We start from the raw sequence: 24,548 nt of genomic DNA, 5'->3' as shown, positions 1-24,548 counted from the left end.
ACTGCACAGGACTTTGGAGTGGACACAGCCCCTATGGAGAACTGACTGCACAACACAGTCCAGCCAGCCCCTATGGACTTTGAAGTAGTGGACACAGCCCCTATTAACAACAGCAGCACAGCACAACACAGCCAGCCCCTATGGACTTTGAAGTAGTGGACAACAGCAGCACTACACTACACTACACTACACAGCCCTAACTCCCACCCTCCCTCTTCACTGTCCACAGCCGAGTGAGAAAATGGCGCCGACGCGGGTACCTTATATAGGATCCAAAACCCGCGAGACTCGGAAGGCGGGATGATGACGTTTTGCCTCGATTTCAGATCCGAGTCAGGCGGGAAAAGTCGAGCCTGACTCGGATCGGACTCGGATCGGGGGGGCTCGGGGGGGTTCGGATTTCAGAAATCCGAACCCGCTCACCCCTAGTTTAAACCAGCCTGTTAGATGCACTGTAACAGATGCTTCACCTCTGAGAACCAATGACATCAGCAACAGACATACCTTTTGTCTTGTTTATACTGGGGGGGTATAAGTATGGGTGCACGGACACTATTTGGGAGTCTTTGTGCTGAATGCTGAATGACGAGGGGTCTCTTGCTGAAGCCTATCTCTGGGTCCAGAAGCGCCTGCATACGTATACTGTACTTGTGGTCTGTATGATTTACTTTTGCGCCTAAATTGTGTCTTGATCAATTGCGTGTAACTGTCTGAACTTTTACCTGAATATCACTTATGCTTTGGAACCACAGGTTCTATGTCTAAGTCTTTATGGTGTGACTGAAGGATTTTAGAAGGTACAGGCAGGGGTACATAGAGGTTCTGATCCAATATTGTTAGTTTGATTTCTTTGCATGTGTGGATTGCATGGGTTGTTGCTGACATTTGGTGAAAATATCATTACAATAGCCCCATTACAAATATATTTACTGAGCCCCATTACAAATATATTTACTGAGTAAAATGTTGATGTGTTCATGTTCAATACTTATTTCACCCGCTGTATATAGATATAGATATATATATATACACATATCAATAACAACAGTGATATATATATATATATATATATATATATATATATATATAGGGCCATATCCAATTAGCCGCAGTAAATTACAGCGGCTAATTAGCTCGCCCGGAGCTCGCTTGAGGCTGTCCAATTAGCCCCGTAGTCGGCCTGAAGACAGCACTTATCGGGGGGGGGGGTTTCGGGGACCTGATATTTCCTGAAAAATAATCCACGATAAGTGCCATTTTTTTGCCCAAAAAAAGGAGAGAACACATAGGGCCGCGAGCTTATCACGGCTCCTATGTGTTAATGGCGAACTATCCTATTATTTTGCCCGAATTAATAGGATAGGGAGAAAAAAAATATCTGCAATAAATCCCGTTTTTTGCCGATCGCGGGGATCAATTAGCGCCCGAACAGTGTTCAGGGCTAATTGGATATGGCCCATAGTGTGAACAGATTCTGTAGTGTTATACAACAAATGAAAACAATTCATATAACAGCAACAGACACAACCAATCAACCTCAAGGCGAGAGTGAGCTGACACTGATACTGGATCTCCATATGATCACTGTCCATATGGCTGCCAACTGCTATTACTGTAGCCATTATGCCATCAATGATGCAGAAATCTCAACATGCCATAATTGTGGGACCGCTTGCCACACTGTGCCACTTTATGCATTTAATCACTGTACTTCAACACCACATGTACCTTGGCCAAGTATATTGTATCCTGGCATTCCAATCTGTCTGGAGTACTACTGTACCCAGCACCTCCACCTGTACTTCACATCCCGCTGACAGGTCATAAGCTCGGTGCTCAGATCCAGCATCGTGTTAATTCTACACTCCACCAATAGGTTATGGGGCCAGATTGTTGTCACAGATTACTCTGCTATTAAACAACAGAAATTTAGAACTGGGCTCTCATCCAAAGCAAAATCAACCTCATCATCACCTCAGGCCATTCTCTGTCATCTATTTATGTTTCATTTGTTCCTGACCTTGTTCAGCAGAATTAGCATGTGAATGGTAATTATAATGATAATGATTTCTGTCCCTTTGAAGGATGAAGATGAGGACCCATGTGTCATTTGCCATGACGACCTCCGCACTGGCAGTGTTTGGGAATTGCTCTGTATGCACAGATTCCATAAAGAGGTAAAGTGAAGGGTTCATCATTATACACTATGAGCCAGAGTCTGCTATTATTATTAATGAGCAACTGTAGGACCAGCAGACGTACCTCTCTTATATTGTGATAATTAACAAAATATAATCATGCAGCTTTGTTGTAATTTCCTAAAAATCTTTACAGTCTGGTTTTAGTAAAAGTTCCAAATACCTAAATGGTAGCGGTAGGTTACCATCTCATAAATAAAATAATAATTATAATGTGGCCACAGGTAACACAATCAAAACTAGAGCTAAGAAGAATGGTGGTGTTGCACATAGAAACCAACTAGATGCATGCTAATGTTCTAAAATGCATTACAAAAAGTAAGACTCTATAGGCAAAAGCCCATTTTACTGTGCATCACTTTCATAAATGTCCCCCTGTGAATTGCATTTAATCTTACCATAGCACATACCACATGGCCGTTTCTAGCTGGCATAGTGGGAAGGTGCTGCTTAGCTCACAGTGGGGTCTATTCTGGGTGCACCTATTATATGCCACTCCTGCAGTACATGGTATACAGGACCTGATTCAGACCCGCTCGCTAGGATGCATTCGCACACAACCAGCCGATTGTTTGCATTCTGCTCATGTGTACGCATCGCAGTGCGCGTGCTCGAACCTGTGCGAGCGATCGGGAAGCGTACGCTCGCTGCGCATAGACAGTCTGGCTGAATGCGTGACAGGAGAAGCCGTTTGTGGGTGGTGACAGAGGCTGGCCTCTAGAAATGGGGGAGTGGAGGTGCGAACGCAGGCGTGCCTGAGCGTCTTAAGCCGTTTCAGAGGCGTGCATAATTAAGAGGCAGTGTCATAGTAAACGTCACTTGGCTATATTTTACAATGAACCGCTCGAAGTGCTTGCGGTAGGGTATGGTGAACCACAAGCGGTGCGTATGCAGCTGATGGTACTCGATGTTTCCGATGGTTGCATACATTTCCTGGAGATGACGTGCGCATCTTAACACAGGCTGGTGGGCGTCTGCATGCACAGAGCGATTGCACGCCAAGACATAGTGGGCGTGCTAATGCCTTGCCGTGCAATCATCTGCCCTGCAGAATTTGCATACGCATCTAGCGAGCGCATCTGAATCGGCCCCACAGATCCTTGGAAAAGCTATTTTACAAGGCACAAATGCCTTATATAGACCTAGAATTAGGTAAAGCGAAAGGGTGCAAATTTGCACTTAGACAAACCGTATTGCAATGCAAGTGGGGGAAATTTTATTTCTTTTGCATGCAGGGAAAATTACTATCTACATTTGCAAGTAACATAAAAATACTGGGCAGCTTTATTTCCAAAATGAGATTTAGCGCTCCGCCCTCCACCTTCCCTCTTCAATGCTAAATCTAGGCCTGATTCAGCATGGATCGCTATTCTTCTTATACGCACGCAACACAGTTGCTAATATCAGTGGTGAAAAAAGGGCTGGCTATTTAAATTGAGCGCTCGCTCTTTGCGGTCTGTTGACGCCTCTATGTCTGAGCGAGCGTCTGAAACATGCGCTCGCTATTTTGTAAAGACGCCCCTTTGCCGCCCGCATCATACGTCATCTCCGCTATTTATTAGATTAATCGAGTACATCGAAAGGCGAATGAACTGCTCGCTATTCTTGTGGTTGGTTTTTCCTACAGCAATCATGCGAGCAGTTCTGGCTAAAAGACACCCAAGTGACGTGGTCAATGACGCTGCTTTGTTAATTATGCACTCCCATTAAACACCCGTTTTGACTGTTTGGCACGCCTGCGTTCGGATCTCCACTCCCCGTTTTCAAGCACCTTCCCCTGTTACCACCCACAAACGCCTCATCCTGTCACTCAAATTAGCAGGCATTCGCTATATTGCGAGCACACGATTTTCGACCGCACTGACTGGTTCGCGCATGCGTACTAAAACCCATATGCATGCGCAGATGTGCGAACATCGCTCCGAACGAACGAGCGGCCGCTTACGACCGGCTCTGAATCAGGCCCTGAACACCATAGCTAAACAATCGCTAAACAACATAGCTAAACATCAAGTAACATCGGACCCATACGCACAGTTAAGGCAGGTCAGACCTTACTCAGGAACTGCTTACGTCAGTGCACGCTATGAGTCCTCAGGCTGCGTCTGGTATCGCAGTGGCTAATTTATGCACGCTCATGCAAAGGCATTGAAATGCACTGGCACGCCTGCGTCACCACCCACAGAAGGCACTTCATTTCAATCACTCTGCCATGGATCTGCGTAGCCTCTGCAATCGCAGTCCCAATTGCGACGTCTGGTTTGTCACGCACACTGCGATGCATACGCATGCGCAGTGCAAATTTATTGCATGCGTATTAGCAACTGCGTCCCTTGCTGAATCAGACCCTCTGTCCGCACACTCTAAATCTCTCTACAGCTCAGCATGATTTTACCCAGGTACACAATAGGGGTGCTGTGATTATAGAGATGGGTGCCTATTGCGTCTCGCTGGGCCTTATTCAAAGGTGGAGGCAATACCGTTCTTTGTGCAGTTGAGTGATTATTTGCTACTGCGCAAGCTCAGAAAGTCTTGTAAACCACCTATGGCGCATGTGTGCCCCTGAGTGTACGCTGAGTCTGCTGTTGCATACGGGGGCGCTAGCATTAGAACCGGTGAGGCAACACCATAGGCGGTGGCCTGAAGTGAACACAAAAGAAGGCTGTCTCATGGACGTGCTATGGGGATGTCCCGGGCATCTCAGTGAACATGGCTGCGTTCCCAAACGGAAGAGCCGTAGCCACAGAGACCATATTTAGTCAGAGTTCAGAAGGAGACACTGCACCAGCCATAGGCTGGCGCAAGTGTCGTGGGTGGACGCGATGTTGCGCCAATGATGGAGTGTTCTGAAGCCCCGGCGAAGTTACACAGTGCACGGGCATTGAAACTGGGCATCTCAGGGCTTGCACAGTCCAGTGCACAGGGGATGGGTGAAACTCGCATCTGTATATTACCGCCGCTGGGACTACGCAATTTATAGCAACTACGGCTGCAGCTACGTCACCTCTGAATCAGTTTCCCAAAATGCCTATCTTCCTGCTACCATGGCAAGGCTCCTTTTCCTATGAAAAACTTGTGATGTCCATATGGGGACAGTGAGGGGAAGAAGAGGAACAGAGAATGAAAAGAAGAAGTAAGATAAAACTACAGCAGGTTCAGAAGCCAAATAAGGGAGAATGTAGGGAATGTGGGGGAAGGGGGCAAAATAAAAAGAAGCAATAGGGGGAAAGTGGCACTAAACCATTAAAACAACTATATAAGTTGGGCTGGAGGACAGATAATGTGGCAAAATGACTAAAAATATATACAAGGGTGAGTAAAGGATAGAGAATGAGGGCACAATTCAGATGAGGATGGTATTGCATAGCCACATGGAAGCAGCAGTGGAATACCATCCTGCAAATATATAAATGCTGCAGGAGGCGTCTATAGGAAGCAGATACCTTCTGGCAGCAATTGCGATCCAGATGCTGCACCGGAAAACTATTGCGACCACTGATGGCGGCAGCACCAGCCAGACTGAGTAAGCTTCAGCTTACTTAGGCTGGCAACTTGCAAGCCTGGGAAATCTGCACTCACCGAGGCAGACCCTGGCCTCGGTAGTCCGGAAAACAGGGGGTGACGGGCCCGTTTCTGGGAACGCTCCCAGGCACGCCGCTACTTTGCCCCCTAAATTGGGATATCTGTAAGCAAGATCAGAGGACTCATTCTGCACATACACAGAATAGGTCCTGTGCAAGTGCAGAGCCCAAACAATCGGATTAGTACATAAACCATCATGTTTATGTTAGAGATGAGCGGGACTGGCTCTCTGAGAACCGGACACACCCTAACATAGGGGATCCGACTCCGGCTCAAGTTTTCCCGCCTAACTCGGATCCCAAAACGAGGCAAAACGTCATGCTCCCATTGTCAGATCTCTCGAGTTTTGGCTTGAATTTTGGCTCGCATATAAAAATCCCTCCCTGCTTTCGGGTACCAGGTTTTCATGAGTGAGATCCAACAGAGTAGGCAGGGTAGGCAGGGTTAGTTAGCTAGCAGCAGCTACTGTAGTGCACAGTCAATGTCCCTTCAAGTCTGTATAGGCAGGGCACTGTCCATGTGGAGAAGGTCCCTTAAAGTCTGTATAGGGCAGGCAGGGGCACTGTGTCATTGTGGAGTGGAATAAGGGAACCTGGTGTGTTCACGGCAGTGGGCACACTGTCTGAAAAAAAAGGCTGTATTTGTGCCATTGTGGTTGTCACTACTGGTCAGTGTCACTATCACTGACACTAAGTAAAATAAAAATATTCAACACAGGAAGCCGGGACCCACAACCTTGTCTAACGGTCAGTGGGTCCAGGCATGGACCACTGCCATAATATTTGTGCAGTGCATCAATATGGATCACGACAATCAATCAATAGAACAGCTGGAGCAGCAACCAAGTATAGTTTGCAGCGGCTGTCGCCAGTTGTGATGATACTAGTCCTTCAACATCATCTAGTAAAGCTGATGCCCAAGGGCATAGAAGGCTTAGGTCAGGGCTTCTAAAAACAAACAATGAATATTTTACAGTGGTAAAGATAAAAACACCTCTAATAAAGGGAAAGTTTGCTGCAGAAGATTATAAAATTATCAATATGCCATTCACCATACGAAGTGGCAAGGAAAGGCTAAGACCTTGGCCTTTATTTATGAGTGGTGTTTCTGCAACTGTCAGTGAGGCATGTATGTCCTTATCACTCTAAGGGGCCTATTCATCATCACTTCATTTGTACAAAAGCAGGTAAATATGAACATTTTCACCTGCAATTGTAAAAAGTAAGTGTGCGGGACTTCATCAAGAAGGTAAAGCAGGAGATATCACAGATATCTCCTGCTTACCTTCCTCTGGCGGAATAGCCTGCTGTCCCCATACACTAGTATAGAGACAGAATTCATCAAGCTCCGAAAATATAATATTTTCGGAGCTTGAATGCGGGAGCATTCGCCATCTTCAGATGGCATTTGCTCCCACTTGTGTATCATAACCCATTCCTTCCCTATGGGAAGGAGGTCTGGGTTGCAAATAGGGATCCTTTTCGGATCCCTCCGCCCCTGTCCGGCTCCTTCCCTCTGACAATGGGGCTCTTGTGCAAATGCGTGACCTGTAGGTCATGCAGCGTGCTAGCATCACTGCTCCGAAAGGAGCAGTAAAAAAATTCAGGGAGACAGCTGATTTTCAGATCAGCTGTCTCCGCACCAGAGAAATGATGAATTGCTCCAGCACTCGCATTAAATTAGGATGTTATGTTATGAATGGACCCCGATAATTAACATCATGAATAGACCCCTAGAAGAGGTGTGAAAAAAATTAAAACCACTAAGGCAGAGGAAACAACTGTGCACTCAGATTCAGAATTGTCACAAATCCCTGAGTAGAGTCTAAGTGTGTCCACAAGTGCAATGTGTAAGCCTGACCTTTCCAACACTGCACTCAAAAAGGAGCCTCCTTCCACCATTTCTACACTATCTGAAAATGTGAATATGAGCAGCACAAGTCAACATGCTGACAAGCCTGACATAGAAATAGAAGATGCTACTGTGGAAGTGCAACAGGATGAGGGAGATATTTGTGTAGCTGACGCCGGTGCTAATGAGGATATTGATGATGAGGATGTTGTTTGTGTAAGTCAGGCACCAATGAAAACAGTTCTTGCCCGTGATAAGAAAAATGCCATTATCATGCCCGGGTATAAGACAAAAAAATCCACCTCTTATGTGTGGAATTATTTTTACCCAAATCCTGGCAACAATTGTCAAGCCAACTGTAGTGTTTGTAAAGCCACAGTAAGTAGAGGTAGGGACCTTAACCATCTATGAATCTCCTCCCTGTTACATCATTTGCAGCGAGTTCATGGAAAGTGTTAGTTTATACGATGGCCCCAATTGTACAGTTTGTATTAATAGATAATTACTCTATGGGTGTGCTGCCAAAGACAATAGGAAGAGATATACAAAAGAAAAGAAAAGTAAAGTATTCTCTCTTTGTTGGCGCACATATGAGAAAAGAAATAACATTTTACTTTTATTATATAAATATTTAAAATTCACTTTGCCTTATTAGTGAAATATTCCATTAAAAGTAATAAATGTGAAACAGGCATGTATCATAAAATCGTTATTGGTATTAAATTGTTAACAATACACTTGTCTCCGTGTCCTTTATGTGTTGTACTTATAATAAATCAATCATATGTATTGGATTTTTATATCTTCAATATTTATGCACTATTCGTTGATTAATAAATAAAAAGAAATAGTATTACTACAGCCTACTTGTCTCTTAATGGCACACTAATCTGATGCAATTCTTAAGATTAAACTCAGTATATCAGTACGGTCTCTGATGATATATTTGTATATTAATTCAGTCTTCAGTATCACAGTGCCATCTATTGGATATAATCTGGAATTACATTGTAGACTGTGTATTATGGAGATAGTTCTGGTTGACTTATAACATAGTTCTCACAGCGCCCTCTGTAGGGGAAAAAAATATCTATCGTAGACTTTTGTCACATGGGAACATGTGTTCAATTTCCAATTACAGAACGCTATGCCTCCTATTGGGATAGAATATAATCAACCATATAATTATATGGGCTGTATGAGTTTACATATATAGTTCATTACCAGAATAGTTTTCACTGCAATACCCTCTATAGGGATGTGTAAATTATGTTGTTAGGGATTATATTAACGGTGCCCCTATAGGACTACCAGGTTCCTACACCAACTGTATAGTGGGCACAGTTAATGGATATCATGCCGTGCAATGATTTTTATATATCCAACACATGTTCCTATTATAGCACCCCCTGTAGGGATGTGTGGGATATACTGATTCGATATGTATATTATAGCGTCCCCTATAGGACTGCAAAGTTAACTAAAAAGTTGTGTGTTTAAATCAGGGATGGGGAACCATTTTTCTGCTGAGGGCCATTTTGATTTATAGAAATATTATTTGCGGGGCCGGTGCAGGCCACAACTCCTCCGTGTGATGTCACGCAGGGGCAGGGCCACAATCACCGGTGAGTACAGCAATGCCCAGAGCATCCTGAGGAAGCTCAGGGGAGCTGTAAGGTCAGCGGTGTGACCGACTGAAGCTTCCTAAGGATGCTCCAGGCAGCATTGCTGCATAGATTCTGGCTGCAGGGTGCCATTCTAGGCACCCTGCTAGCCAGATGAGGCTAGCAGAAAAAAAGCTCAGAGGACCAGACCAAATGATTCCAGGGGCCTTATGCGGCCCCCGGGCCTGAGGCTCCCCATCCCTGGTTTAAATAAAGGCAACTGTTAAATTGATTAATATATTTCTACTATATGTTCAGGTTATTAAATTCATAGTATACAGAAGAAATATATAAAGTGCATAATTTATTCATGAGCTGTATATTAGATGCAGCTGATAAATGTCATGCTGTATAGTAGATTGTACAAACAGGTATTTCTATTATAGCAACCCCTATTGGATGCTCAAGCTGTATTTGTATAGTGCAATTGTTATAGCACCCCCTATAGGACTGCAGAGTTTATTAAGAGTTTTGTTAAATACATATAGGTATTGCACTGACACTGAGCTAATTAGTGTCAATTGCGTGCTCAGATTGTTGCTGCCAAATTCATGGTATACCCAGTGGGAAATTGTAGTAGTTCATGCTATCAACCCCACTCATTAAGCTTTCAATCTCTTATTCAACTGTTCAGTGCAAAATATAATGAATAATCTTATCAATTAGGTCACAACATAGGACATAGATAAGAAGCAGAGCTGCAAGCGCCGACGTACGTTTCACTAACAAAAGGTTTTTTTCAAGGCCTAAAAAAAAAAAAAATAACAACAGACAGTCCAGCATCAGTTAGCTCCCTTCAGCTAGATCCCAGCACCTGTAATCTCCACAGCCAACACCTTCATCATCAATATCCTCACTAATGATTGGAGGTAGTTCTGCATCCAGGGTAAGGCTAAGTGACTTCTCCCCTATCCAGAATTCTTTAGAAGAATCCTTGAGTGTTAGGCCTGCTGCTGCTGCTGGAGGTGGATATTCATCCCAGAAAGGTATCAAGAAGGCTACTGCTAGTAGTTTAAAAAAACAATTGGCTGTTAAATAATTCTTTGATAGAGGAAGAAAGTATGACAGCTGTCACCCAGTTGTACAGCGGATCACTAACTCCATGATGGTGTCACAAGCCACCGCATTGCGAACACAGGATGAGGCAAACACTGGGTGATCATTCGCTGAACTCCTCCTACCAGCTGTTCATCATCCCTGGCCTAATCTGAATTGGTTTCTGTGGCTATTTGCTGCTAGTGCGAAGACTGCTCTGATGCCGGTGATAGAGTTTTCATGTTTCCAGTTCTGGCATTGTCTCCTGTGATTCAGTCAAGCTTCAGTTCTCCTGTCTAGATTGTTATTCTGCCATTTGTGTCATCCAGGCGGCACAGTTCGCATACCATATACCTGCCGTTTGTATCATCTAGACGGTATGGACAGCACTCTGTGTTCAAGAGTGCACAGTCCTGCGTACGCTGCTTGTGTCAACCTGGCGGCACTGGCCACACTCCAGCATACGCTGCTTGTGTCAACCTGGCGGCACTGGCCACACTCCAGCATACGCTGCTTGTGTCAACTCGGCGGCACAAGCTGCACTCCAGTGTCAGCTGCTTGTGTCAACCCGATGGCACAGGCTGCACTACGGTGTCCAAGAGTACACAGTCCTGCATACGCTGCTTGTGTCAATTTGGCGGCACAGGCCGCACTCCAGCGTCAGCTGCTTGTGTCAACCCGGCGGCACAGGCCGCACTACAGCGTCCAAAGTATGTAATCCAGCGTACCAACGTCTGTGTCTCTCCTGTGGCACTAGTCCATCATCTGCCACATCTAGCCAAGTCATACCAGCCCTCAAGGCTGCTGCATGGCCCAAAGGCCGCATCTTGTCCTACAGCCCACAGGCCACAGCTAGCCAAGGCATACCAGCCCTCAAGGCTGCTTCACGGCCACATCTAGCCAAGACATGCCAGCCCTCAAGGTTGTTGCGGGACTAATACCCTCAAGAGTCACACCCCTGGCATAACAGATGACTGTGCTAGTATTAGATGGTGAAATAATAGGAATTAAGGATGATAGTGTGGAGGCAGTGCAAAAGCAGGAAGAGGAGGATATTTGTGTCCTATCTGATGCTAATAAGGATGTTGATTATAAGGATGTTATTTGTGTAAATCAGCCCCCAGTGGCAGCAGTTCTTGCTCATGATTAAAAGAAAACCATTGTCATGTCAAAAAATTGTTTTGTGGAGGCTCAAACAAACCAAAGACTTCAGCCACAAAACTGTTACTCCTAGTCGCTAAAGTGCTTGGTTTGGTGACTGTGCAAGTCCTTTTTATATCCAACATAAGAGTGGTTGGGAGGGCCCAAAGACAATTGCTTCTTGCACCACTTTCCTAGCATTTTGCACTATTTGGGGCATTACCGACTGACATTTTTATGGTTGATTAAACTGTCATCCTGTCTGTCACTGCTGTGTGGCTATGTTTCATAGATGTCCTGTATTTTTTTTAAACTGCTGTGCGTTTGTGTCGCTGCTCTGTCGCTTACTTTAGCCAGTTCGCTGCAGCCTTTGGCCTTTATTGGTGAAAAGTAGTGAAAACAATATTGTGAGCTGTGAGGTGGTGAAAATTAACTGGAAATGCCTGGAAATTATTATTATTATGGTTAATAACACTGTAGGGACAAAAACAGGATCAAATTATGTGATTTTAGCTCAATTTATAATTTAAAAAAAATAAAAAAATTAAATATACAGATCCAAAACTAAAACACAGAACCAAAACCACGAAAGTTAATCCAGATCCAAAACCAAAACATGGGGATCGGCGCAACTCTCTAGTTTATGTACTAATCTGAATCAGGCCCTGTGACAAAATTATATAAACATTTAAAACAGTAAAGGGGAGATGTGCTAAGCTCTATAAAGTGCTAAATTGGAGAGTGATAAACTGCCAGCCAATCAGCTCCTAACTGCCATGTTACAGGTTGTTTGAAAAATGACAGTTAAAAGCTGATTGGTTGGTAATTTATCACTCTTCAATTTATTACTTTCCAGAGCTTAGTACATCCCGCCCTAAGAGTGATGCGGCCCTCATCCAAATATACTTGTCCTTGTTTGGCTCTTATGATGACTCGAGTTTAAGGCCCCTGTTCCAGCTGGATATACTCCTAACTGAAGCTCACGTAGGGACACGGGCTCAACAAGAGCCCCTGTTAATGTGAGAGGTACTGTTATTCGAATGGAATACATACGGGATGCCAGCCTTCGGGATCCCGGCGGTCAGAATCCCGACGCCGGCATCACCGGAGGATTAGAATATCTACACTTTGTTGGTAGGTATCCTAACCCACCTCCTATCCCTACCCTAACTCTCCTTCCCTGATGCCTGAACCTAACCTCCTCCTCCCCGCACCCTAAACCCTTAGTGCCTAACCCTAACCCTCCCCCTAGTGTAGTGACTAACCCTAACCCTCCCCCTAGTGCCTAACACCTAACACCCCCTAACCCCAGTACTTACCTTCGGGATCCCGGGGGTCAGAATGCCGGTGCCGGTACTCTGACTAGTGTCGGGTCTCTGACGTTGGCATTCTGACAGCCGGAATCCCAGTAGTCGGAATACTGACTGAATGCCATTCGAATGGTTAGTATATCCTTTTAGTGACATTAGGATGATTAGTGCCCCGTATTCACTTTAGTTAAATAAACGGCGTGTGATAATTTCAGGTTACTCCCCTTGATCTCAGATTTTGCATAAATCTACATTGAGACCTTATACCAGATATTGTACTGATCAGTCATTGATCTGTTGTACTGCAACTGGCAGATACTAATATGGATATAGGCCCAAATGTGATAGGGTCTGATTTACTGATCCTGGCACGTAATATTAGTAGTCAATCATCTGTATGCTGTTGTCTCTAGTAAGGAGGATAAGGGTGTATTTGGGTACTTCCCTTATTACATACTTGCCTACGCTCCCGATTCGGCCGGGAACCTCCCGAAAATCGAGTGCCGCTCCCGGCCACCCTGTATAAACCCCGGCAGAGGGTGGGCGGTCCCTCGATTCTGGCTGAATCGCGTCATCATAGCCCCGCCCCCTGCCTCACAATGCCATTAATCTCGGCATTGTGAGCCAGGGGGCGAGGCCACGATGACGCGATCACGCTGTCACACCCTATGCCCCACCCCCAATGATGCATTATACCCCAGGCCACGCCCCCTTTCTGCAGCGACAAGCCCCCCATGTGGTTGCCTGACAGCTCCCTCCCGGAAGGAGGGAGCCAAATGTCAGCAACCCTGTCTTATTGCGCATTCAAAAACGAGTTTAGACATTAGACCGTGTAGTCCATATATGCAGGGCCGGTGCAAGGTTTCTGGGCGCCAAAGGCAACATTTTGTCCACCACCTCTGCTCCCTCAAATTCATAATATGCTACACATTAGTGACCTCAATTTATATTATTCCGCACAGCAGTTTCACAAATGTATAATATACTATATAGAAATGTCCCAACTAATATGACACACTGCATAAATGTAAAATAATAATGTGCCTCATAACACTGCCCCAATTCATAATATGCCACACATATGTGCCTCAAATTCGTTATATGCCACACAGCTGTATCCCCATAATGTTGCTACACATCAATACCTCCAATACATATTATGGCACACATTTGTGCCCCCAACAAATAATATGCCACACATTTGTGCCCCACTACATAATCTGACACATATTTGTGCCCAAAATACATATGCCACACAATGCTCCCAATACATATACCACACATGTGCCCCAAATTCTTTATATGCCATACAGCTGTGTCGCCAATATATTATGCAACACATCCATGCCCCAATACATATGTATGCCACACATCTGTGCCTCAATACATGTCAGCACCCATTAACCCGCCAACACACAAACTGCAAGCACTCATTAACCCCCTCACATACTAACCTTTTCAGCAATCATTAACATACACACACTAACCATGCCAGGGCTCATTAACCCACACACATACACCATACTTACCTACCTTTAAAAATCTCTTTCCGGGAGAAGCCCGGGTAAGAGAAGCAGCAGGGAGCCAATGGGGGCGTGGCCTAACGATTTGCGTCATTAAGCCCCGCCCCCTCGCAGCAAAACTGCCTCGATTGGGTAAAATTTACATAGGGGGCGGGTCCAAATGCTGTGATTCATGCAGGATCACATCTTAAGCCCCGCCCCCTTCACGGAGCCCCGCGATCACCGCGGGTATTCTCCTCATTCTGCCCACTTCACTAGGAAGTGGGCAGAATACGGGAGAAATGCCTACCCTTCCGGGGGTGCGGGGGGTTACCTGAAAAAACTGGGAGCCCCCCGTGAAAACCGGGAGGGTAGGTATGTATGACATACACTCACCCCGCAGTGGCTGGTTCGCGCATGCTCACTGCAGTACATATGCATGTGCAGAAGGTAACAATCGGCCGATTGCCTGCGTAAACACAGTTGTGATTTCTAGTGAATCAGGCCCACTGATGCTTGTTTCGCTACTCATGCTCTTTCAAGGCACTCCTCAGCATGTCTCCTCTGCATCCCATATTCATACACAGTACGTAATGCCACATAGACTAAACATAGACTAATGTAAGGTAAGGAATTTTGCATCAAGTATTTGTTTAAGTAAACCAATGTAATGAATCTTTTTAAAACTCAAAAGCTGCAGTGATCATTGCAGACAGCTTCTCAGATAAACCATGAATTGACATACTGTATATAGGCAGTGGTTAAAGTGGGAGTTTAGTTTAGTAGTGTCGGTATGGTAAATGTCTGGGGCCACCAGCCACACAGTGATAGGTGTTTTGAAATGTTTTTGAATGGCGCTAACCTCGACTCCAGAGTCCCTGGTATTGTGTATGCGCAGCAGCCGGGCTCAGGGAAGAAGTAGATGGGAATTTAAAAAAAAAAAAAGAAACACGCATGCGCAGGTGGAGTATTACAGCTTCTAAGGCAGCAAAGTGCGCAGCACCTAGAACAGGGGTGGGCAATAAGCGGCCCCCCAGCTGTTGTTGAACTACAAATCTTAGCATGCATTGCAACAGGTTTAGTATGGCCAAATAGCAAAACTGTGACAGGGCATGTTGGAATGTGTACTTCTACAACAGCTGATGGGCTGCTCATTGCACACCCCTACCCTAGCAGCACATTACAGCCAGCGATCAGCACAGTGCGGGCTTCCTGTTTACTGTGCTATCACATCCCGAACTGGCAGTCCCACAGGGGGAGGAGTTTCTTCCCCTGAGACTGCCAGCCTTGTGTGAGATTAGCAGGTAGGGCTTCCAATAGAAAGCCACTACACTGACAACACATACAGGGCAGGTCTACACAGGGGGACTGACTGTCTCCTGCTCCCTGCTGTGCCTACCCTACAAAGGATGACTGCACTAACACCGGTGAGTGGGGGGTTTCCGGAGCCAGTGTGGTCCCCAGGAGCGGAGCACTGGGGACTCGCAGTCCCGCAGCCCATAGGTAGAATCTACCACTGCTTGTAAACATTATTTAATAAGCTATACAATAGAGCCAATGGTTCTTCGCCATCGATGGACGAGTGAGAACTGATGGTTATTTTTTATTTTTCTTAACGGGATGGAGCTTAGCCCTGCTCCAAGCAGCCACTACGCCCGCCCCTATTTTTGATTGGTCAGCGGCCTGCCATGTCCCCAGCAGCTGTGGTCATCGAGGGATGCAAACCCTCGAAAAAATCAATGCAAAAATCATCATAGATGGTTTTTGTGCCATTGATGGTAATCACCGATGCGACCATTGATGGACACCTCACTGATGGTCATCCTTAGAATGAGGCAGTGTCAAAATAACACAAATCTCACAGAGGGCCTGATTCAGAGCCGCTCGTAAGCGGCCGCTCGTTCGCTCCGAGCGATGTTTGCCCAACTGCGCATGAGTACGGATCGTTATACACATGCGCGAACCAGTCAGTGCGGTCGAAATTCATGTGCTCGCAAAATAGCGAATGCCTGATAATTTGAATGACAGAATGAGGCGTATGTGGGTGGTAACAGGGGAAGGTGCTTGAAAACGGGGAGTGGAGATCCGAACGCAGGCGTGGTTAAAGGTCAAAACGGGCGTTTTATGGGTGTGCATAATTAAAACAGCAGCGTCATTGACCACGTCATTGGGTTATTTTATAGTCAGAACTGCTCACAAGATTGCGGTAGGAAAAACCAACCACAAGAATAGCGAGCAGTTCATACGCTGGTCGATGTACTCGATTAATCTAATAAATAGCGGACATGACGTAGGATGCGAGCGGGCAGGGGGCGTATTTTTTCAAAAAACGACCGCAAGTTTTGTTCGCTCGTTCAGACATAGAGGCGTGAACAGACCGCAAAGAGCGAACGGTTCATTTGAATAGCCACCCCCTTTTCCTGAACGACCGTCCGCAAATTGCGCCCGGCTCTGAATCAGGCCCTGAGGCTCTTCCTATTGGCCCCTCCCACTCAGAAAGCTGTGATTACTGTTTGGTCCTTTTTGTGGCCTCCACATATGCAGAGTATATTTCCTCCAATAGACCTCCATAATGCTGTATTTCAAAAAAGTTTAATTTCATATAAAAGCAATATTTATTTCTAAACTGAGTGCACTTTAAAAGGCAATTACTTAGAAGTCAACTAAATAGAAAAAAAATATTTTTATTATCTTCCTTTATTATGGTGCAGTTTACAATGGAACAAAACATATTTGGAGACTGCAATAAATGATTCAAAGTTTTTTATGACTTAATTCTTTTGTTTCCCTCTACAGTGCATCGGGAAATGGCTATGCAAGAAGCAGACGTGTCCCACGTGCCGAGTCCAGGTCATTACATCCAAGTCCTTTTTCTTATCCTCTGCTCGGATGAAAGTTCCGTGAACAAGGAAGATTATACAGACAAGTATAAATCACTTATCTTCATGTGCAAGGACACAAACATGCCTGAAACCGCTTTTGTAACCAGGCTGCTGTACAGTACACAAATTTTTTTGTATTATAGAATCTTATTTTTACAGTCAAATAATAACACTTTGTGGTACATTATGTTCTAGATTTTACATTTCAGATCTAGGTTTTATTATACAGCTGCCCTGTAAATAAAGTCACTTATTTGCTAAATATCTGTGTGTGTTTTTTTTATCTTTGTTACAAAAGGACACTCACCATGGCCATGATTTGGATATTACTGAAAGGGTTATCCAGGGTCTCAGCACTCAATATTACACTCATCTATCACCTACAGAAAGTACAGATCTAGCTGAATCACCCCCAATCCAGTTATCATTATCACACATCTATACATAACTTAGGCCCCCATTTACTAACGGGTTTTATCACCAAAACGAGTGATAAATTTCACTGTGTATGATAAATGATGCCCCAGCCAATCAGCTCCCAACTATAATTTTTCTAACAGTTGACAGTTGGGAGCTGATTGGTTGGAGCACCATTTATCATACGCAGTGACATTTATCACTCATTTTGGTGATAAAACTCATTAGTAAATGAGGCCCTTAATCACTGACGCCACCTATTGGTTTAGTTTAACAAGACCCTAAGGCAGTGGTTCACAAACTGTGCGCTGCGGCACCCTAGGGTGCCTCGGGACACTTGCACGGATGCCTCAGGTTGGTGGTCCAGCACCAAATCAAATTATTTATGGCCAATGTAATACAAATATGTGGACAAGCAGAAGCAGAAACCTGTCCACCACCGCATAACTGAACCTAAGGATGACAGGTAAGCACAATTTACTTCACTTTACTACTTCACTACATTTTTTTCTGAATTTCTCAATAACAAACTTTTGACCTAGGGGTGCCGCGAAAACAATTCTGATGCACTAGGGTGCCGCGATTCAAAAAAGTTTAGGAACCACTGCCCTAATGGGTTTATATACTAAAGGTCAACTTATAATATATTTAAAATAGATCAAAATCTATCAACATCGATTTTGTGTTTTGGAGCTAAATCATACATTTACTAACAGACAATTTTTTATTTGATTTTTAAGTATTAAAAGTGTCACCCTATGACCCTGATGTAATAACTTGCAAGTTGCAGGAATTCGTGCGATTCCAGTGGTTTAGCCCGTAGATTTAAAGTGCCGATCATTTAATAGGCAAAGTGAACCTGGTTTTGCCTTTTAAATGATTGATTATTGATGCTTAAAGTCTATGGGCTAAGGGCCTGATTAATTGCCGATCGCAACTGCGATTTTGCACGCAATCAGCCGATTGTTGCGTTCTGGGCATGCGTATGTGCATCACAGTGTGCGTGTGCAAAGACTCCACTGCGATTGGGACTGCGATCGCAGTGACTATGCAGATCCATTGCCGAGTGATTGACATTAAGCACCGTTTGGGGTGGAGGCAGGAGGTGGTCGGAGAAATGCAGACGTGCCAGTGTGTTTGAACGTCATTACAGGGGCGTGCATAAATTATACATTGCTATGCCATACACAGCTTGGGCTTTCACTGCGTGCGACAGGGGCAAAGCTATGGGAGACAATGGAGGCGCCTGCCGCCGGGCTCCAGCTCTGAAGGGGCACCTCCTACATTGTCCAAAAACATATTCACCCCACTTAGGGCTGTAACTATGTACCCGGAGTGTACTGTCATGGCCTCCCAATACATGGCACCTCCTCCCGGCATCTGAGAAGCCACCAAACACTAGTGGAGAGCTCCATGTCTGACCATCAGCTGCTGCCTTCGTCTATCTATAGCCTGTCTGCATGCGAATTGCTACATTACAGTGTCAGCGGCTGTGACAGGGGGGGGCACCAAATTATAACCTGCCTCCGGGCGTCTGGGAGGAACTTACGCCACTGGCATGCGATGAGGTTAGCAATACCTGAGTACGGTCAGCGCTTGTGTAAGTGTGCGTGAGGCTGCGATTATACTCAATGTTACCAATGGTTTTGCAATCTTGCTAAGTATTACGGATGTGTGTAAGGTAAAGTGGCCGTCCTTATGTTAGGTTGCGTATGGCATTGCGATTGCAATCATTAGCATATCTTCGCAGTGAGACTGCGTGCGTAATCGATATTGCGGTCGCAATAGCGATCCTTATTGAATCAGGCCCTAAATCAACATAATCTGCAGCTTGCAGGCTTTTATATAAGGGCCTATGGAGTTGATTCGGAGCCGCTCACTAGATGCGATCGCTCGCACAATGTGTATGCAAATTGCACAGCAATGCATTAGCACGCCCAGTAGTTCTTAGAGAGCGATCACATAGTGTATGCAGACACCCACCAGCCTGTTTTAAGACGCTCACTTGTGCATGTCATGTCCAGGAAGTGTATGCAACTATTTGTACATCGGATGCTATCGCAGCGCTTGATGTTGACTATGCCCTGCCGCAAGCACTGCGATCACTTCAGTGTAAAAACAAGCCAGGTGACGTGTACTATGATGCTGGCTTTTAAGTATGCACACCTCTAAAAAGCTGTTGAGATGCTCAGGCACGCCTGCGTTTGCACCTCCACTTCCCCGTTTTTAATGACCAGCCCCTGTTACCACCTACAAACAGCTTCCCCTGTCACTCACTCTGCTGAGCTGTCTATGCGCAGCGAGCGAATGCATTGTGAACTTTCACTAAGGTATGCGCATGCGCACTGCAATGCATACACACCGCACAGTGGCAAACGCAGGATTTCTAGAGGGGAGTTTCCAAATGGTTGATTTTAGAACGAGTGTGGCCAGTCCATGAAGAGGGCAGAATTAGTACTTAACCAGCTTTAATATGCGTCAAACAATGTGTATTGTGTGTCCATAATCCCAGCATTTACAGGATCACAGTAAGTCATTAGATGCGGCAGTAGGGCCATCCTGCCTGAGCTGAATGTTTTTATTTTAGATGTGGGCACCATTCCAGAGTATTAGAGCAAGTCCGGGAGACTGGAGAAGCAGCAGAAGAACCTAGCACTGCCCTGGACATTTATGTAGATATTGGGCTCTAAAGCAGTGCATCCCTAACAGTGCATGTTTTCCAGATCTCCTAGTTGGTGCACAGGTTATTTATTACTGGCTCATACATGTTAAAAGATCCACAGGTGGTGCTAATTATTTCATTTGTGATGCTGAGAAGTACATGTAGCATTTCTACTGTGGTCATGGTATGTGCTGGGGTGGGGGGTTTCCAGGCAGATGGAAACCCCCCCTGCGTTTGCCTATGCCGCATACCATTGGCAGCAGCGATAGTATGCATCTTAGCATGAATCAGGCCCTATATCTTTTGCATCCCTCCTAACATTGGTCTTTCCATAAAGACAAGAAATAAAGGGGGGGGGGGCGTACACACAAATAGAGGAGTAGTAAGGTCATGTTGGGGATTCGCCACCCCCTATCCTTAAACACACTTGAAGGGCCATTGCTCCTAAATTCCCAGCAATTAGGGCAAATGTGCTGAAGTCGGCACAGCAGAACAGACTCTTCAAATATACAAACTTATGTATGATCTGCGTACAGTTCCAATCTGTAAAGTGCAGCATACTGTGTGCCTTATATAAATAAGAATTATTAATAAATATCTCATGTGTACGATCAGGAGTTACTCTGTATAATCTATAGAATGATCCTGGGCCCTACAGAGTATTTCCATTAACTCCTCAACACTGATACGTTGCCATTAAACTTCATCTCAGTATACTACATATTGGTGACCCAAAGTCGCGAAAAGTGATGTTTGGGCGCCCAAACATGTCACTTCACCCATTTCAGCTCACCCCACCCCTGTGGCTGTGAGCTGAAATGGTGTGTCGGCAGCTGATCACGCCCGACAGGAGAAACAATTGAATAGTTCCTGTCGGGCGCGTACATGGGGTGCAACAATTGAATACCGCCCTCAGGGCCTGAGGTTAAAGTCACTTCTCTCCTCTGTTCATAGACAAAAAGTGGTCTCTTCCTTCTGCCAGTGATTCTTTCTAAACTGTTAATTATGATGAAAAAATATATTTTTCTGTCAAGTGGAATACATCTTTTTTACTTCAGAGCCTGAGGTACAAATCACTGCCAAAATATACCTCCCCCTCCAGAGCCTATGCAGGGATGCCTGTTCAGTCAAAAATGTAGCTGTCCCTGAAATTGCTCGAAGGCAACAAAATATGAGATGCAAGAGTGAATGTTGAGAAAAATTCACACAGGGATGTCTGCTCAGGCACAAATGGATCATTTCTTGATATTGTCTGAAGAAAGCAAAGAACCAGTATCTGCACCAGACACATTTCTCCTGCCCGGTGCTGGCACAGTACCTCTGCCCAAAGCTGCCACCATTGGAGCTACCATTTAAGACAGAAGGGGTCACAACACAATACTCCACAAATAAACTATCCTGAATATGTATATCCACCATAGGGATGGCTGTCGATCACCATCAATGGCAGAGACCCAGTGATTCAGCTCCATCGATGGCAGACTGGAAGCCAATGTTTTTTTCCAGACATCGAGTAATACAAAACCTCAATGGTTTACTATAGATGGTTTTTCTTCCCATCAATGGTAATTGCTGATGGAACCATACAGTATATGGGCAGCCCACCGATGACCATCCCTAATCCACCATGTCGCTCATCAGTGGACTGTAAAACAGAAGAGGTTACTAGGTCCTAGTATAGAGACATACCGATGGCCAGCGTGGCACTAACAGGTAAGACCGCCACCAAGTGATATACCTCACATTAAAAGCTTAGTCAGAGTAATGAGGTATACAAGTTTGCCTAGCTTGCCTGTAGAGCAACCCTAGTCAAAGATGACAAATGGGTTTTAAGGAATTATACAGGGTTCCCAGACAAACCCACACTAGGGACCTCATTCAGAGTCTGTCGTTGCGGACGCACGGTCGTACAGGAAAAGGGTCCGGATATGCAAATGATGCACTCGCATGTTGCGTCCCTAAGTTCGGATCGTTAGCTGCCCGACCAAGGGGAGGAAGCGGCCGTAAGATAAAAAATACGCCCCCTTCTCGTACGCATTACACGTCATCTCCGGCCATATAGGGATTAATTGAGACCATCGGGAACCATCGGAACTGGTCGTAGAGCTTAAGGTTGACCATACCCTCTCTTAAGCTCTACGATCATGTCAGTGTAAAAACCACCCATGTCACGTGTGCCATGACACTACTTTGTTAATTATGCACTCCCATAAAACGCCGTTTGCATAATTAGGCACGCCTGCGTTCGGATCTCCACTCCCCCGTTTTCAAGCACCTTCCCCTGTTACCACCCACAAACGCCTCAACTACCGACCTGGCTGTGTTCAAGGAGAGAGAAATTTCTGATCGTAGCGGCTAGTTTGCGCACGCGCATTGCGAACTTTACGTATGCGCAGTTTAGCGAACATCGGTGGCGTACGACCGTGCGGCCGCAACGATCGACTCTGAATGAGGTCCTATATGCCCTGGAGTTCACTTTTCTTTATGTTCACATGAGGGTGATAAGTCTGAAAGCAACCCCATGTTAAGGCAAATTCAGTTTTAAAATAACTGATGATGCTGGATGCAGTGTGAGACTTGCAGTGCTTTGGATGGGAGATCAGGAGCTGTAGTTTTTTTCTGAATATATCTTACTCAAGGCCATTAGGAGACCCACCCTTATTATTAGCAAAGGGCTCACTGACCAGAGCTGCAGTAATGAGTTTAGCCTCAAGGCTACTTGCCCATTCTGGCAAACACAGGGCCTGATTCAGAGCTCGCTCTGAGTCAGTGCCCACCTACCTAAAAATGGAGCGGCACCCGCACCCACAGCTATAGCGAGCGTCCATGATGATGGTCGCGATGGTCAAGACCATCGCGACTATCGGGCTTGCGACGAGACCCTGCGGTAGGGTCTCGCTGCCGCAAGCCCTGGAGTGATTTTGGCTCTATCAGAGCCAAAATCACTCCCACTGACATCACTACTGATGTCAGTGGGGCCGGACCCAGACGGTAGGCGTTCCCATGGGAACGCCTCCGTCTGGCAGCCACGCCCCCGGCACGCCCACCAATGGGGGCGTGCTGTCAGTCACCATCGACAGCACGCCTCCTTTGGTGCGAGACCCGGAGCGACAGCTTGGCTGTCGCTATGCGGGTCTCGTGCATGCTCACGACGGAGCTCCCTCCGTCGTGCGCATGCGCATTAGGGCACCATCGACCCGCGGGTCTGAATTAGGCCCACAGACCTCGTTGGCCCAGATTTCATAGGCAACGTCAGGGCTCACTACAAGGCCCACATGTCATGCTCGGCGATGCTAACAGCGTCCATCTCTGAATCAGGCCCTTAGACAGAGCTATTAGTTGCTTTGTCCAGAATTGTTCCAGGACTTTAATGCCTTTGGGGCTTTAAGGGGCCTATGTATCAAAGGTTGATGAGAGATAAAATTGTGAGAGAAAAAGAATCAACCAATCAGCTCCTGTCATTTTTCAAACACAGCCTATAAAATGTAAGTTAGAAGCTGATTGGTTGGTGATTTATATCTCAGAATTTTATCTCTCATCAAGCTTTGATACATAGGCCCCTTAATCTTTTATCCTGGGTGTGCCAGGGCAGCATAAGAAGCCACAAGCATCAAGAGCTAGAGACATCAAATGATTCTTTCTGTCTTACCACTTGGTTGTCCAAAATATGATCAAGTCGACATCTGTTCTGTTCTTTCTCTTTCTCTTTATTTGGGTGTATAGCTGTGCCTAGCCTGTGGATGCTCATCGGGCTATTATGTTTTTATCACTACTTCATTGCATTGATCCAAACTATGGACCTCATTCAGAGTATCTCGTTAGGGCACGCTCGCTCGCTGGTGACTTGGCGTGTGCAAGTCATTCGTTGAGATCTGATTTTGCTAGCTCGCAAGCCACTTTCAGGTTGCTGCTTTGAGTGACAGATAGTGCCGTTTGTGGGTGGTAACAGGGGAGGGTGCTTGTGAAAAGGGGTGTGGATGTGCGAATGCAGGCGTGTCTGACCGTCAGAACGGCGTTTAATGGGTGTGCATAATTAACAAAGTAGCGTCATTGCACACGTGACTTGGTTGTTTTTTAGCCTGAACTGCTCGCAGTGCTTGGGGTAGGTTAGGTCAACCCCAAGCGCTGCGAGCAGCTCCGATGGCGCTCGATGTTCACGATTAATCAAACTCTTCCCGGAGATGACGTGTGCTGCGAGTGACAGGTGGGAGGTTTTATAGTCCAGCGTAGGCCAACTGCCGTCGCTCACTAAGACATAGAGGGCGTCCTTACAGCGCAAAGAGCGATCGCTTGATTTGCATACCT

At 45.6% G+C, this 24,548-nt stretch overlaps 1 protein-coding gene across 1 annotated transcript in view; it reads left to right on the top strand.

Moving 5' to 3' along the window:
• The window catches only part of LNP1 (leukemia NUP98 fusion partner 1), a 94,570-nt gene extending 77,326 nt beyond the window's left edge, over positions 1–17,244 (top strand). Inside the window, exons 4-5 of the mRNA XM_088481085.1 lie at positions 2,085–2,177; positions 17,079–17,244. Coding sequence (XP_088337211.1) covers positions 2,085–2,177; positions 17,079–17,186 — 201 coding nt within the window. The 3' untranslated portion in view covers positions 17,187–17,244. The remainder of the gene's footprint in view (positions 1–2,084; positions 2,178–17,078) is intronic.
• Positions 17,245–24,548: the final 7,304 nt, after the last annotated feature.

The sequence above is a fragment of the Taudactylus pleione genome, unplaced genomic scaffold (genome assembly GCF_031769625.1).
Source record: "Taudactylus pleione unplaced genomic scaffold, aTauple2 ptg000262l, whole genome shotgun sequence".
NCBI lineage: Eukaryota > Metazoa > Chordata > Amphibia > Anura > Myobatrachidae > Taudactylus > Taudactylus pleione.
Note: the sequence above shows the minus strand (reverse complement) of the source record. Positions and strands in the feature narration are given on the sequence as shown.